The 17,945-nt window shown below is 47.8% G+C and overlaps 1 protein-coding gene across 3 annotated transcripts in view; it reads left to right on the top strand.

Moving 5' to 3' along the window:
• trim66 (tripartite motif containing 66) overlaps positions 1–17,945 on the top strand; it is a 407,144-nt gene that overhangs the window by 59,174 nt on the left and 330,025 nt on the right. For 2 of the 3 annotated variants that reach the window (XM_038808134.1, XM_038808133.1), the window contains exon 2: positions 13,395–13,515. The exons of the other annotated variant lie outside the window; for it this stretch is intronic. In XM_038808134.1, coding sequence (XP_038664062.1) covers positions 13,482–13,515 — 34 coding nt within the window. In that variant the 5' untranslated portion in view covers positions 13,395–13,481. The remainder of the gene's footprint in view (positions 1–13,394; positions 13,516–17,945) is intronic. 3 annotated transcript variants of the gene reach the window in all.

Genomic DNA, 17,945 nt, shown 5'->3' with positions numbered 1-17,945 from the left:
TATCTGTGTAGATGCAATACAACTGAGCAAGCACTAGAGGGAGTACGGGAGAGATATAAATACACACGAACAGGAAGTCAGGACACACGAACAGGAACGGGAGCTAGTAGCAAGACAGACTAGCAGCATAGATGTAACTTTAAGTTAGGCATTGAAGAGAGAACAAACTCACAATAAAGCATGTACTTCAACTTTAAGACTACGAGCTTTATTATTTTTTAAAAAATAATTTTTATTCAAATTTTCACATTTTCACAAAAAAGAAAACAATAACAGAAAATTCTAAGAACAAAAAAAAAACAGAACCCCCCCCGCCGTAAATACAAAAGAGAAACAATAAATCAACGCCATTCTGCCAGGAGATCTAGGAATGGTTGCCATCTCCTGAAAAACCCCTGCACTGACCCCCTTAGGGCAAATTTCACCCTCTCCAATTTAATAAACCCTGCCATATCGTTGACCCAGGCCTCCACGCTTGGGGGCCTTGCATCCTTCCACTGAAGAAGAATTCTCCACCGGGCTACTAGGGACGCAAAGGCCAGAACACCGGCCCCTTTCGCCTCCTGCACTCCTGGCTCCACTGCAACCCCAAATATTGCGAGTCCCCAGCCTGGATTGACCCTGGATCCTACCACCCTTGATACCGTCCTTGCTACACCCTTCCAAAATTCCCCCAGCGCTGGGCATGCCCAGAACATGTGGACATGGTTTGCTGGGCTCCTTGAGCACTTAATACACCTGTCCTCGGTCCCAAAAACCGGCTCATCCTTGTCCCGGTCATATGAGCCCTATGCAGTACCTTAAACTGCATGAGGCTAAGCCTCGCACACAAAGAGGAGGAGTTCACCCTTTCTAGGGCATCCGCCCACGTCCCCTCCTCAATCTCACCCAGATTCTCCTCCCATTTATCTTTCAGCTCCTCCACCGAGGCCTCGTCTACCTCCTGCATCACCTGGTACACTTCCGAGATCCTACCCTCTCCAACCCATACCCCCTAGAGCACCCTGTCCTGGACCCCACGCGGCGGCAGCAGGGGGAACCCCGCCACCTGACAAACGCCCTTACTTGCATGTACCTAAAGGTGTACCCCGGAGGGAGCCTGAACTTCCCTTCCAGCTCACCCAGGCTCGCAAACATCCCGTCTATGAACAGGTCCCCCAGCCTCCTGACACCTGCCCTGTGCCAACTCAGGAACCCGCCATCAATTCTCCCCTGAACAAACCGGTGGTTCCCCCGTATCGGGGACCCCATCGAGGCCCCCCCTCCCCCTGTGTCGCCTCCATTGCCTCCAAATCTTGAGGGTAGCTGCCACCACCAGGCTCGTGGTATACCTCGTCGGAGGGAGCGGCAGCGGCGCCGTTGCAAGCGCTTCCAGGCTCGTACCCACACAGGATGCCATCTCCAGCCTCTTCCATGCCGCCCCCTCCCGTCCATTACCCACTTACGCACCATCGCTGCGTTGGCAGCCCAATAATACCCACAGAGGTTGGGCAACGCCAGCCCCCCCTCATCCCTGCCCCGCTCCAAGAACACCCGTCTCACCCTTGGAGTCCCGTGTGCCCACACAAACGCCCTAATGCTCCTGTTAACCCGCCTGAAAAAGGCCTTCGGGATAAGGATGGGGAGGCACTGGAACAGGAACAGAAACCTCGGGAGCACCGTCATCATGACTGACTGCACCCTACCCGCCAAAGACAGCGGCGGCATGTCCCACCTCTTAAACTCCTCCTCCATTTGCTCCACCAGCCTTGTGAGGTTTAGCTTATGCAGGGCCCCCCAGCTCCCGGCCACCTGAACCCCCAAGTACCTGAAGCTCCTCTCCGCCCTTTTCAGTGGGAGCCTCCCAATCCCTCCCTCCTGGTCCCCCGGGTGTACCACAAACAGCTTGCTTTTCCCAAAGTTAAGCTTATACCCTGAGAAATCCCCAAATTCCCGGCGAATCCCCATCACCACCGGCATTCCCCCCACCGGGTCCTCCACACACAACAATAGGTCATCCGCATAGAGTGACACTCGGTGCTCCTCCCCACCCCGGACCAGCCCCCTCCAATCCCCCGACTCCCTCAGCGCCATAGCCAGGGGTTCAATTGCCAGCGCAAAAAGTAGGGGGGACAGGGGACACCCCTGCCTCGTTCCTCGGTATAGTCGAAAATACTCCGACCTCCTCTTATTCGTGGGCACACTCGCCATCGGGGCCTCATACAACAGCCTCACCCAACTGACAAACCCCTCCCCAAACCCGAACCTTTCCAGCAGTACCACAAGTACCCCCACTCGACCCTATCAAAGGGCTTCTCCGCATCTAGCGCCACCACTATCTCAGCCTCCCCTTCCACCGCCGGCGTCATAATAATGTTCAAGAGCCGCCGTATATTAGTGTTCAGCTGCCTCCCCTTCACAAACCCCGTTTGATCCTCGTGGATAACCTTCGGCACACAATCTTCTATCCTCGTGGCTAAGATCTTTGCCAACAACTTGCCGTCCACATTCAGGAGTGAGATCGGCCTGTATGACCCACACTGCAGGGGATCCTTGTCTCGTTTAAGGATCAAGGAGATCAGCGCCTGAGACATCGTCAGGGGCAAAGCCCCCCTCTCCCTCGCCTCATTGAAGGTCCTAACCAACAGGGGGCCCAGCAGGTCTGCATACGCCTTGTAAAATTCAACCGGGAACCCATCCGGCCCCAGCGCCTTCCCCGACTGCATGTTCCCTATCCCTTTAACCAGCTCCTCAAGCTCAACTGGCGCCCCCAGACCCTCCACCCGTCCCTCCTCCACCCTCGGGAATCCCAGCCGGTCCAAAAAGCGCCCCATCCCCCCCTTCTCCGCCGGAGGTTCAGACCGATATAGTCTCTCATAAAAGTCCCTGAAGACCCCATTAATGTCTACCCCCCTCCGCACCACATTTCCTCCCCGGTCCTTAACTCCACCAATCTCCCTAGCCGCATCCCGCTTACGGAGCTGGTGTGCCAGCATCCTACTCGCCTTCTCCCCGTACTCGTACACCGCACCCTGAGCCTTTCTCCATTGAGCCTCCGTCTTTCTGGTGGTCAACAAGTCAAACTCAGCACGAAGGCTGCGCCGCTCCCTCAGCAATCCCTCCTCCGGGGCCTCCGTGTACCTCCTGTCCACCCTCACCATCTCCCCCACCAATCTCTCCCTTTCTGCTCCCCTCTCTCCCTGTGGGCCCGAATGGAGATCAACTCCCCCCGAACCACCGCCTTCAGCGCCTCCCAGACCGTCCCCACTCGAACCTCCCCATTATCGTTGGCCTCCAGTGACCTCTTGATGCATCCTCGAACCCGCCCCCTCACATCCTCGTCTGCCAGCAGCCCCACCTCCAAGCGCCACAACGGGCGCTGGTCCCTCTCCTCCCCCAGCTCGAGGTCCACCGAATGCGGGGCATGGTCAGAAATGGCTATCGCCAAGTACTCAGCATCTACTACCCCCGCAATCAGCGCCCTACTGAAAACAAAGACGTCGATCCGGGAGTAGGCCTCATGCACATGGGAGAAGTGTGAAAATTCCCTGGCCCTCGGCCTCGCGAACCTCCAAGGATCCACCCGTCCCATCTGGTCCATAAACCCCCTCAGCACCTTAGCCACCGCAGACCTCCTACCCGTCCTGGAACTGGATTGATCCAGTGGCGGATCCAGCACCATGTTGAAATCCCTCCCCATTATCAGGCCCCCCACCTCCAAATCTGGAATCCGGCCCAACATGCGCCGCATGAAACCCGCATCATCCCAATTTGGGGCATATACATTGACCAGCACCACCCGCTCCCCTTGCAGCTTGCCGCTCACCATCACGTACTCCCGCCGCTGTCTGCCACCACACTCGACGCCTCAAACGACATCCTCTTCCCCACCAGGATCGCCACCCCCCGTTTTTTTTCATCCAGCCCTGAATGAAACACTTGGCCCACCCACCCCTTCCTCAACTTGACCTGATCCGCCACCTTCAGGTGCGTCTCCTGAAGCATAGACACGTCCGTCTTCAGCCCCCTCAGTTGCACGAACACGCGGGACCGTTTGACCGGCCCATTCAGTCCCCTCACATTCCAGGTGATCAGCCGGATCGGAGGGCCACCTGCCCCCCTCCCCCGTCGACTAGCCATCACCCTTCTGTATTCCGCCACGTGCCCGCACCCCCCACTCAGCCCGTTCCCCACAACGACAGACCGCCATCCTGATCCCCTCTGCACGCTCCTGCTCCTTCTTGGCCATTCCAGCAGCAACCCGGTATCCCCCCCACTCTTCCCCCCTCCCCCCAACCTAGGGCCCCCTCTAGCTGCGTAACTCCGGTCATTGTACTTCCGTAAATCAGCCGACTCCTGCTGACCCCGGCTGCTCCCGCCACCCCAATTACCCTCCCCAGTGTCCCCCAACCATTCCCCCAATGCCGACCCCGCCCCCTGCTTCTCCAGTGCGGGAGAGAGGCCCGCGCCCCCCATCCCAAGCCCCGCCCCCGACCCAAAATGCGGGAAGACAGGCACATGACCCAACAGGGCCGCGAACACCACCCAAACCCGTAACCAGTGAAATAATAAAAATCCCAACATGATATGATAAAACACCCAAGTAAACAGATAACAGTCCCGAAATGCAGAAAAGAAAAGGCAAGACAGCAAAAAAAAGAACATCGTCCAATAGAACCAAAAAGAGCGAAAGGATATCAAGGAGGACAAAGCCTCCGGGCTGCGTACAATGTTCCCCAGTCCTAAGTTTAAGTCCAGCTTCTCTGCCTGGACAAAAGTCCACACCTCCTCCGGGGAGTCAAAATAAAGTTGGCGCTCTTTATAAGTGACCCACAGGTGTGCCAGCTGTAACAGGCCAAACCTGACCCCCTTCTTGTGGAGCACTGCCTTCGCCCGGTTAAACCCAGCCCTTCTCTTTGCCCCCTCTGCACTCTAGTCCTAGTAAATCCTGATCTCTGTATTCTCCCACTTACTACTCCTCTCCCTCTGCGCCCAACGAAGCACACACTCACAGTCGACCAAGCGTTGAAATCGGACCAGCACCGCCCTGGGTGGCTCGTTCGGCCCGGGCTTCCGCAGCCGCACCCGATGGGCAATCTCTAGCTCCGGGGGTCCCCGGAACGACCCCGCGCCCATCAGCGAGTTCGGCATCAGGACCACGTAGGCTCTCAAATCCGAACCTTCCAGCCCCTCTGGGAGGCCCAAAATCCGCAGATTCTTCCGGCGGGAGCGGTTCTCCATCTCCTCCATCCTTGCCAACCATTTCTTGTGAAGCGCCTCATGCGACTCCACCTTCACCGCCAGGCCGAAGAGTTAGTCCTCGTTCTCCGAAGCCTTTTGCTGCAGCTCCCTAATCTCCGCCGTCTGAGTCGCCCCGAGCCTGTCCAGGGATGCCCTCAACGGCTCCAGGATCTCAGCTTTTAGTTCCTGGAAGGAGCGCAGCAGCACCTCCTGCTGCTCCCTCGCCCACTGCTGCCACGCTGCCGGTTCCCCGCCCGCCGCCATCTTGTTCTTTTTGCCTCGCACCTTCTTCTGCTGCAAAGATGATTTTCTGGTTGCTCCACTTCTAGTCCAGCCCATCCACCGGCCGCCAAGCGCCGAGGCTGCGTTCCCACCTGGGGAAAATTCAAATCAGCGCCGTTGCGGGCCCTTAAAAGAGCCCTTGGTGAGATCTTTTCCAGTTGTTCCCTTTGCTGCTAGAATCCAGCTTTCGTAAAGGTCCTCATGTCAGCTTGAGACCTCTAACACAGCCCTTCCCCCGCCTGCATGCTGAATAGGCTTTTGTCTCTCTGTTGCAGCCCCAGCCAAATCCCACACTGTTTCTGCGGGATTGGAAACCAAGATACATATCATTCCTGCGTGAAAAAACTCCTACATTCACCTATACTGTTTCATAAAAATTCCACTCCATATTGCTTAAAAAAGAGCTCTTTCCTGTGATCTTAGCAGGAGCTGCCGTGTGTGTGACCACTCACTCCATGGTGCACACCGGAGGTCGACTACGAGCTTTATTAAGACACAAGGAACAACACATGGTACCAGGTTTGGCTTCAGAATGCTTACTATAAGATTACACAAGCTGCAGACACAGAAAGACCAAAATGGCAAGGAAAACTCCTACCGGACATTCGACGTGGGAAGACTTCGCTCATTCGATTATATTGATTGGAACCCCACCTCAGCTGAACACAACCGGTAATTTAAGTAACGAATGGAAAATATTTAAACAAGTGTTCGATATATATAGCTCACATAATCAAGAAGAAGACAATATAAATCTACCCACTGCATGCAAAAACAGTGACAATGTGATCACACTCGACATACAGGAGGTGCAGGATCACAGTGAGACTGACAGATCTCAGCTCGTCTGTACAGAAGCACAGAGTAGGGCTACTCATGAGTCCAGAGAGACCACGTCAATTAAAATCTTGAAGATTTTGACTCCAGAAGAGGAGCACCAAGACCCACAAGGGAATGAAATCGTGAAGATTTTGACTCCAGAAGAGGAGCACCAAGAAAGCAAAGAAGAGGAATCAAATCCACCACAAATGACTCCAGAAGAGGAGCACCAAGAAAGCAAAGAAGAGGAATCAAATCCACCACAAATGACTCCAGAAGAGGAGTACAAATGAAGCAAAGAAGAGGAATCAAATTCACCACAAATGACTGATGTCACCAACATTAATGCAACATCAGATCATTCTCTAGACGAAACGTTCAGTGTAACAGATACCACAAAGGACACTCGCACGAATAACTGTGACAATATCTCAAATTATCCACACGGAACACTCATTGAACGCAACAAGAACAACAAAAATTGCAAGAAGCACTGCAGAAACAAGAACAACAACAGCAACAACAAAAATTACAAACACAACAACAAAAACTACAAGAAGAACAACAAAAACAAGAAGCATAACAAAGACAACAACAAGCACGATAAGAACAACAACGAAAACAGCAAAAACAGAAGCAACAAGAACAACAACGAAAACAACAAAGACAGAAATGACAAAAACAACAACAAGAACGACAACGAAAACAACAAAGACAAACGCCAGAAACAACAACAATGGAACAACGACCTGTACAAAATGGTACAACTCTGCACATGAAGGACAATGCCATAGCACACTGCAAAACAGTGACAAGGCTACAAACATACCATGGCATGACAACGAATCTCACAAATTCACATCTGTTCCAGAACAAGCAAGCACACCAGTTTTCAAGGCAGATGGCACACTAAATCGATACCACAAGCACAGAAAAAAGTCCATGTCAGTCAACATCAATGGTTCGACCATTCAAACACCTCGGGATGACTTATTGGTTACTTAAAAAAAAACAACACCAACAACATTCACAACAGAGTTGCAATATCAATATCACCACGTCAACAACAAAAAAGAAAAAACTCAGCAAACAAATTCATCAAGTTTAGACTCAAATGTTTTTATTAAGATTGGACTCATAAATATTAATTGGCTTTGTAAAATATCCAATATCATCATCACTTGTATAGATACACATATCATAAGTAATCTAACTGTTTTGTACAATTTTCTTTAACAATGTACAGAAAATATGTAAAGAAAAAAGGGGGGATGTGGTGATTGTATATCTGTGTAGATGCAATACAACTGAGCAAGCACTAGAGGGAGCATGGGAGAGATATAAATACACACGAACAGGAAGTCAGGACACACCTCAGGAACGGGAGCTGGTAGCAAGACAGACTAGCAGCATAGATGTAACTTTAAGTTAGGCACTGAAGAGAGAACAAACTCACAATAAAGCACCTACTTCAACTTTAAGACTACGAGCTTTATTAAGACACAAGGAACAACACACATTTCACCTTCACCCCCTCAACCGAACCCAACTCCTCCACTGCTACTTGTTGGTACACCCTGGACGTACTACCCGCCACCGATCCTGCGCAGGATAAACTCCGCTACAATAAGATAGATAGCTGGATCATTGGGAAGGCCGGAAAAATTTCTTAACCCAGCTTTGCACCTGAAGCAAGCTAAATCCGTCGACGTCTGAAATCCCATATTTATCCTTTAATTCCTTCAAGCTCGCAAACTGCCCCTCCAAAAATAGATCCTTCTCCAGCCCTCTCTCCTTCCAAGCACAAAATGTGGCATCCTGCTTCGTCCCCAATTTGAATGTTGACGGATCTGCCTCCAAATCTTTAGCGTAGCCACCATCACTAGATTTGTGGAATTTTTTCTCGTCTACACCATTACCAATGCTCCCAAGCTCGATTCCCCATCCAACTCCGATTCCATCTGCACCCAGAGGGCCTTGGGTCCCCGCAGCACCCCAGCACCTTCTCTGCGTTAGCTGCCTAAGAGTAAGATAAAAAATTTGGCAGTGCATGGCCCCCTGCCCGTCTCTCCCTCTGAAGCAACCCACTTCAAATGCTTGGGATGTTGCCCACCCAGTATAAGCCGGTCCACCACATGAAAAAACGATTTGGGCAGAAATACAGGGAGGCACTGGAACAGGAATAGAAATCTAGACAATATATTCATTTTACCCGATTGAACTCGGCCTACCAGCGATAGGGGGAGACTGTCCTACCTCTGCAGGTCTTCCTTGACCTTCTCCACCAAGGCTGTAAAATTCAGCTTCCATATCCACTCTCAATCTCCTGCCACCTCGCTCTTCGTAATCAACCTACATTTTTCCATGTGTTTACTAATTCGATCCTGAATAATTGTTTCTCGACACTTGCCAACACTGATGCTAACCTCACTGGCCTGTAATTGCTGAGGTTATCCATACAACCTTTTCTGAACAAGGGTGTAACATTTGCAATATTTCAGTCCTCTAGCACCTCCACCGAGTCTAGAAAAAACGGGAAGATTATGGCCAATGCACTCGCAATTTCCATTCTCACTTCCTTGATGCATCTCATCCGGTCCCGGTGCCTTGTTAACTTTCAGTATCAAAAGTCTATTCAACACTTCTTTATCAATTTTGAATCCTTCCAGGAACAGGCACGGGTTAATTAGAGAGAGTCAGCATGGGTTTGTAAGGGAAAAGTCATGTCTCACGAATTTGAGTTTTTTGAAGGGGTAACCAAGAAGATAGATGAGGGCAGTGCAGTCAATGTTGTCTACATGGACTTTAGCAAGGCCTTTGACAAAGTACCGCATGGTAGGTTGTTGCAAAAGGTTAAATCTCACGGAATCCAGGGAGAGGTAGCCAATTGGATACAAAATTGGCTTGGCAACCGAAGCCAAAGGGTGGTTGTGAAGAGTTGTTTTTCAAACTGGAAGCTGTGACCAGCGGTGTGCCTCAGGGATCGGTGCTGGGTCCACTGTTATTTGTTACATATATATATATTAATGATTTGGATGAGAATGTAGGAGGCATGGTTAGTAAGTTTGCAGATGACACCAAGATTGGTGGCATAGTGGATAGTGAAGAAGGTTATATAAGATTGCAACAGGATCTTGACCAATTGGGCCAGTACAGATGGAGTTGAATTTGAATACATATGAGGTGATGCACTTTGGTAGATCAAATCAGGGCAGGACCTACTCCGTTAATGGTAGGGAGTTGGAGAGAATTACAGAACAAAGAGATCTCGGAGTACAGGTTCATAGCTCCTTGAAGGTGGATTCGTAGGTGGACAGAGTGGTGAAGAAGGCATTCGGCATGCTTGGTTTTATTGGTCAATATTGAGTACAGGAGTTGGGACATTGCATTGAAGTTATACAAGACATTGGTAAGACCACACATGGAATACTGTATTCAGTTCTGGTCACCCTATTATAGGAAGGATATTGTTAAACTAGAAAGAGTGCAGAGGAGATTTACAAGGATGCTACCAGGACTTGATGGTCTGAGTTATAAGGAGAGGCTGGATAGGCTGGGACTTTTTTTCCCTGGAGCGTAGAAGGCTTAGGGGAGATCTTAGAGGTCTATAAAATAATGAGGAGCATAGATAAGGAAAATAGTCAACATCTTTTCCCAAAGGCAGAGGAGTCTAGAACTAGAGGGCATAAGTTTTAAGGTGAGAGGGAAGTGATACAAAAGAGACCAGAGGGGAATTTGTTTCTCACAGAGGGTGGTGAGCATCTCAAACGGGCTGTCAGAGTCAGTAGTAGAGGCGGGTACAATTTTTTCCTTTAAAAAACAGTTAGACAGTTACATAGGCAGGGTGGGTATAGAGGGATACGAGCCAAATGTGTGCAAGTGGGACTAGCTTAGTGATAGAAACTGGGCGGCATGGACAAGCTGGGCTCAAGGGCCTGTTTCCATGCTGTAAACATCTATGACTATAACTCTATGAACAGAATTTCCTCAACTGTCACCATATCTTGGGTAGCATTTACCTCCTTGGTAAAGAAGGGTGTATTCATTTAATAACTCAGCCATGCTCTCTGCATCCATGTGTCAATCCCTCAGCTGCCCTACTCCTTTTACCACACTTTTACTATTTATATGCCTGTAGAAGACTTTAGAATTCCCCTTTATATTGGCTGCCAGTCTTTTCTCAAAATCCCTCTTCACTTCTCTAATGTGCTTCTTCACCTTCCCTCTGAACCTTCTGTAGTCCTCTTGGTTCTCAACAGTATTTTCTACCTGACACCATTCATAAGCACACTTTTTTTGTTCCTTATAGTAATTTCCATCCTTTTTCATCCAGGTAAATCTAGATTTTTTTGCTCTATCTTTCCATTTTAAGGGAATCAGTGCCCCCAATCCCTGACTGCCTATCAGCAAAGTCAGGGAAAATGGGCTTGCCATTTTAATTTTTTTAATGCATAGTTTATAAAGTTGCTAAATGGTATGAAGCATGCTTGTTCCAAATCTGAAAAAAAATGTGCTAGTTGTATGACATGCTACTAATTTAAGATGAGAAGTAAAGGTACATAATCAGGTTTGCTGTTGGCAGTTAAATGGAGTATTTGGTATTTTTCACCATGTGAAATATAGCACTTAAAACATCAAATTAACAACGAGTATATTATTTCAACAATAGGGGAGATGGTGGCATAGTGGTATTGTCATTGGATTAGTAATCCAGGGACTCGGGATAATGCTCTGGGGTCCCAGGTTCGAATCCCAACATGACAGGTGGTGAAATTCAATAAAAATCTGGGATTAAAAATCGAATTGTTGTAAAAACCCATCTGGTTCACTAATATCCTTCAGGGAAGGAATCTGTCGTCCTAACCCGATATGGCCTACATGTGACTCCAGAACCACACATCGATGTATCTTATTGATCCCCCCACTGAAATTGGCCTAGCAAGCCACGCAATTCGAGGGCAATTAGGGATTGGCAACAAATGTAGCACAGTGAATAGCATTGTGGCTTTACAGCGCCAGGGTCCCAGGGTCGATTTCCTGCTGGGTCACTGTCTGTGCGAAGTCTGCACGTTCTCCCTGTGTCTGCGTGGGTTTCCTCTGGGTGCTCCGGTTTCCTCCCACAGTCCAAAGACGTGCAGGTTAGGCAGTTTGGCCATGATAAATTGCCCCTTAGTATCGAAAGGTTAGGAGGGGTTTCGGGTTACAGGGATAGGGTGGAAGTGAGGGCTTAAGTGGGTCGGTGAAGACTCGATGGGCCAAATGGCCTCCTTCTGCACTGTAAATGCTGGCCTAGCCAGCAACAATCAAATCTAAAGAATTAATTTTTAAGATGTTTTCTGAGCACTTGCTGTCACCATCGCAATTCATACTTCAGATTTTTTGCAGAGTTTTTTGACATCAGTGCCCTAAATAACACCAGTTAACATGTTTAATGCATGTGAAAAATTAATTCCCATTACAGTTCCTTTCATCATCCAGGGGTGTGCGTCCTGTCACCGTGGTAACCAGCTCTGCATTGCCCCATAATACCAATCATTGCACAGTTAAAAGTAAATCAACATTACTGAAATTAAGTTACAAAATTAATTAGACTACAGAAGTGCGCATAGGAGCAAACCACAAGAAAAGAGGCATTGTTGCTAAAATTAAAAAATAAATTGGAGCACCTTCTCAACTTTTTTAAAAACACATTGTCAGTATACACATAGCCTTCCATTCAGTTGCATAACATTATCACCTCCCATGATTCACAACTCCAATTTAACATGAGAGCAGGTAGCTATTTACAAAATTCAACTTTAAATGCGTTTTGATTATGGACTGGACTAATTAATCACACAAATTCCATTCCATTTCAACAAAAGATATATATTTAATCCCATCACTAACTGGAACGTTGCTGTTGTCTCACATTCTCTCAAAGAGAATATTTTCTGAATGAATTGAGTTTCTGTGCTGGTATTAAATAAATTTGCCTACTATATTTTAGTCTTTTGTAAAAGATGAGTCATGAAGTGCATCAATTCGAAAGGAAAGGTCATTAAACTATCTGGAGAAAAACGCTAAGGCTTTCATTGTTGGCGATACAAAAATGAGTGACAATGGTATTAAACACAATTGGCTGGGTCAGTAGAAATAATGGGGAGGCCAAAACCACTTGCCGTTGTTTATGTGCTATCTGGACAATGCTTGTCATGCGAGTTAGTGGTGAACATCTGGCAATTGTCAGTGATGCCCTTACTCCTGGAAAAGCTGCACAAAAATGGCACCGTGCTGTCTGACTCACCATTAAAATACATTAAACTGCATGGCGTTCCTGTATTTACTTCCTAGGTATGGTCTAAACTTGTCAAAAAAGTTGGGGATTGACCATTTCACAGGAAATACCCTTTTAACGGTATGGTGGATCTTAGTTACTGTCAAAGAAACCTCTCGTACTGATAGTTTACTTATAATGAGACTGTGGCATCTCATTTGTCCGACTTGTAATTATTGAAGGAGATCAGGACTATAATATAATGACATTCCGTGGTCAAAGAACAGAAGGTTGGGCAAATTGTTACTCCTGGCTACAAGGTATGAAAGAAAGAGATGGATTGGTCAAATAAACTATTAAAGCACTGGAAGGATATGATGTAGTTTAGGAGACATGGCAGAACCTATTTGGTTAGAATTAAAGAACAATAGATTTGTTCCTATCTTACTGGGTTTCTAATGAATGCCACCAAATGTGTTGAAGGAGACAGAGGAGTGCATTTACATGAAGATTACAGGAAGGACAAAGATTTACCAAGGAAGATGACATTGCTAAAACAGTGGTAATTGAAGTCGTCAGGATAATGGATAAGATAAAAATACATGAAGAGGAAGCATTATAAAGAGTGGCAGTAGCATTGTATTTATAAAAGGGAATCCAAAAGTATTTTATAAATACACAAACAGTAACAAGGTAGTGAAAAAAAAGATGCAGCAAATTAGGGAACTAAAAGTGGAGATGATCTTGTGGAAGCAGAGGGCATAGCTGAGGTACGAAAGGAACACTTTTTAATCTTTCAAAGTTTATTAATTCACAGGATGTGGTGTTGCTGACGTAGCCTGGAATTATTGACCATCCCTAATTGCCTGTAACAAGATGATGGGTGAGCCACCTTCTGGAACTAATGCAGACTGTAAAAGCTCAGGAGGCCCGAGAAAGTAAGTTAAACAATGTTAAATAAATCAACAAAAGCAAAGGCCACAACGTGGCATACAGCTCAAAGGTCCCTAACAGGACTTCTGATCACTCTGGTCCCAATACGGACTGGCTTTAATAAGGTGAATTTATGAGCCCCAGCTGGGCTGGCTTCCACCGTGCACTAGCGGGGGAGCTCGTATTCCACGAGTCCCACGGAGAGATCAATTGATGTGTGCCCACGGGTCTCGTCAGGGCTATTAGAGAGTCCATGTGGTTTTACTGTTAGGCAGGAAGTTCCAGGATATTGACGCAGAGATGATGAAGGAATAGAAATATATTTGCAAGTCAGGATGATGTGTAACCTGGAAGGAAACTTGGTGATGGTGGTGTTACCATGTGACAGCTGCACTTGTCGTTCTAGGCAGTAGAAGTCATGAATTTAGGAGACACTGTTGAAGAAACCTTGCTGAGATGTTGCAGTAGACCTTGTTGATTGGACACAATCCAGTCAAGTTGAATTAGTGGTGGAGGGAATGAATGGTCCAAGAGTTAAAGGGGGTGCCAATCAAGCAAGCTGCTTTGTCCTTGATGATGAGCTTCTTGGGTAATGTTGGAGCTGCATTCATCCTGGAAAGTGAATTCCATCACACTCCTGGCTTGTGCCTTGTAGACAGCGGAGAGGGAGGAGGCAAGTCTCTGATGTGCTCTTGTAGTTACTTTTTTATATGGCTATTAAATTTAAGTTTCTTGTCAATGGTGATCCCCAGGGTATTGATAGTGGGGGAATTTGATGATGGCAATGCCATTGAATGTCAGGGGGAGGCAGATAGATTCCGCGATTTAACGGAAAAAACCCGTTGGGCACGAATAGTCATGTGTTTCTCAGAGTCTGCAGCGCTATTAAATGGGACCCCCCCTATCAAACGGGACTTTTTTTTTTAACCTCAATCAGGAACGCCCCGCCAAGGCCACACTTACGAACAGGAAGAGATCGGGCACAATTTTTAAATACCGCCCCGTCACTTGACCCACTTGTCATAATATATACCAATGTATCATGGTGCAGACACACACTGATGGACACACACAGGGACCAATCAACATGTACCAACACCGCAGCCAATCACCGGTTAGAATACACACACTATAAAGGCAGAGGGCACCACGGTTCCCGCTCATTCTGGGTGCTGCCTCTGAGTGTAACAGGAACTTATTCAGCTCAGCACGGACTCACAACACGTGCTGAGAGAATCAACTGGTTCGGACAAGGCTTAGGTCTCTAGTTCAAGTTAGCATTATTTAGACCCACAGTCATCGTGTGTTAGTTAGTTAGAAGTAGTTAATAAAATTGAATTGAACCTTCATCTGTGTTGGAAGTGTCTGTTCATCTCAAGCCTACACAAGCCAACACATCACCACTCAGCCACTCTACTGCGGCCTCCAGACCTCTAACATACTTAGTAGGGGTCTTCAAGCACCCCTCACCCCACCTCTTAAGGGCATGGCACGATCCCTGGCATTGGCGTCGGGGTGCGGAGAATCCACCCTAGGTCTCAGTCCGGTTGAATGAATATACAAGCAATGTTTATTTCTTTTGGTACATTCACACAGAGTTAAATCGAAAGACTTTTCCTGTGTGCCTTGAAATGTCCTTGAGACATCAACGAGTGAAAGCAAAAACTTCAAGATAAAAGTAACTCCAGATTTATAAATTAAAAGTCATTTCAATGGGATGGTAACAATGGGATGGGGCGGGCCAAGCCCAACGGGCAGGGCCCGGAGTTATGATGATGGTGGAGGGGGGAAGGTGAGAGACCCCAATTAGGATGACGAGTTTGTTGAAGGGAGGTTTTTCATGGTCATCTCTGGAGTAGTGCTCGTGAACTTGGAACCATGGCCCCTAGAAGCCTTTTTCCGGGGGTCGGACCGACTCAGGCAGCAGGAGGGTGCGGGGCAGATGTTAGCCTTTGCCTCGCTGATTGCGCGGAGGTGGGTCCCGATGGGGAGGAGGTTAACTTCTCCATCCTGTAAGAAGTCTTACAATACCAGATTAACCTGAGGTTGGTGCTGTGCTCCGAATGCTAGTGATTCGAAACAAACCTGTTGGACTTTAACCTGGTGTTGTGAGACTTCTTACTCACCCTAGTCCAACGCTGGCATCTCCACATCATAGTTTCCATCCTATGACACGGCTTGGCGGGCCGGGGGGGGGGGGGGGGGGGGGGGGGGGGGGGACCTACTTGAATTTCTTTGACTCTCGGGAAGGTGAAGTCTTAGCCGAGGGGGATGAAGGAAGGGTTTCACAATTCATGTGGGCTGTTTATTATGCACTTCCGATGTTGGAAAGACCAAGGAACTGATCATCGACTTCAGGAAGTGCAGCACGACACACACTCCCGTCTGCATCAATGGCTCCGAAGTGGAGATGGTCGATAGCTTTAAGTTCCTGGGGGTCACCATCACCAACAATCTGTCCTCGTCCACTCTGTTGATGCAACAGTCAGGAAAGCCCAACAACGTCTCTAGTTCCTATGGAAGCTCAAGAAATTTGGTATGTCTGCATCGACTCTCACAAACTTCTACAAATGTGCAATAGAGAGCATCCTATCCGGCTGCATCACAGCCTGGTATGGCAACTGCTCGGTCCAAGATCACAAGAAACTGCAGAGTGTGGTGAACTCAGCCAAACGCATCACACAAGCTTGCCACCCCCACATTGATTCTGTATACACCTCCCGCTGCCTCAGGAAAGCAGACAGCATTATCAGAGACCCCTCCACCCAGGCATTGCTTTCTTCCAGACCATCCATCAGGCAGAAGGTACAGAAGTCTGATGTCCCACACATCCATACAGAGGAACAGCTTCTTCCCCACAGCTACAAGACTCCTCAACGACTCTTCCTCGGACTGATTTGTTCCCTGTAAGAACACTATTCACGACACCCTATGCTGCTCTCGCTCATGTATTTGCTTTGTTTGGCCCCTTGTTCCGCACAGTAACCAATCACTGTTTGTTGATGTACCATTTGTCAATGTTCTCTGTTGATTATTCTTTTGTCTACTACGTACGTACTGTGTACATTCCCTCGGCCACAGAAAAGTACTTTTCACTGTACTTCGGTACATGTGACAATAAATCAAATCCAATGAAGAGAATTGGTTGCTATTGAACATGAGGGGGGGGAGGTGGGGGAAGGGGGTTGGCAGTGTTGTTGTCTTTGGTTACACTGTTTACGGATTGATTGTTAATTTGTGTTTATTTTACCTGGAATGTACGGGTGGATGTTTTGGTTGGTATATTGAGCGGGGTGCAGTACGTTTGTGGGGGATTGTTTTTTCTTTGGTTGTTTATTGATGAAAATGTTGAAAATGAGGAGAATAAAAATATTTTTCAAAAAATCAATTCGAGATTTCCAAGCCAGTAAATTCAAAATTCATTTTTTGATATAAAACACAACACCTTTGATATGGGTTTGATAAGATACAAAAGTAAGCGAGTGGGAAACATAAAACTTGACTGCTTGACTGTAAAAGTTTCTACAGATATGTTAAGAGAAAAGTAAACAAAATTAACATACGTGGGATTAAAGGGATACGTGGCAGCATGGATATGAGGGAACATGGGACAGTGTCATTCAGTGGCAGTGAATGATTATTTTACAGAATGGCAGGGAGAATATAGTGGTGTGCTCTCAAATATCGGTATTAGGATCTCTGCTCTTTTTGATTTATATTTATGATCTAGAATTGGGTATACAGGGAATAATGAAGGGTATAGCAACATATTTCATGAATACCGAGACAGACAGCCCGAAATGACAGACATTTGGCAGATTAAATATATTGTGGCAAAGCGTGAAGTGATCCCATGCTTTGTAAGCTTTGGAGATTCGTACAACCAGCAGCAGGCAGCTCAAAACACCGGCACAATATCACCAGTGGTGCCTCCAAATAATAATAATCTTTATTGTCACAAGTAGGCTTACATTAACACTGCAGGTTGCAACAGCGCAAACAGGTGTTTGATGTGCACAAATATGTACATATATGTGCCCTAGCCCCTATTAATAAACTCTGCCCTGCACCTGTGCGAACTTAACTGGTGTCCAATTTTCTGGCCTTACAGGCCCTAAAGCTACACCTGGGTGGATCCCCAGATGGCACATTAGGCATGGAGGCAGACTGCTGCGATTCCTGCTCTGTGATCTGGGTCCCCATTGGTGGCCATCTTCTGAGGTGACCAGGCCTGGATGGGCATGAGCTGGGGGGGGGGGGGGGGGGGGGGTCTGAGGTGCTGCTGTGAATCGGCACCTCCCCTACGGGAGTCACCGGCACAGGCCCTATAACCTGCTCCACCCTCCATCCTCGGGGTGTCCAATGGCCCGCAGGCTACTCCATGGGTCAGGGGTGCGAGCGGAGCTAACCCCTGAGGCTACCCCTCCACTTGGCG

This window comes from Scyliorhinus canicula, chromosome 9 (assembly GCF_902713615.1).
Source record: "Scyliorhinus canicula chromosome 9, sScyCan1.1, whole genome shotgun sequence".
NCBI classification, from domain to species: Eukaryota; Metazoa; Chordata; class Chondrichthyes; order Carcharhiniformes; family Scyliorhinidae; genus Scyliorhinus; species Scyliorhinus canicula.
This window is presented reverse-complemented; position numbering and strand designations above follow the sequence as displayed.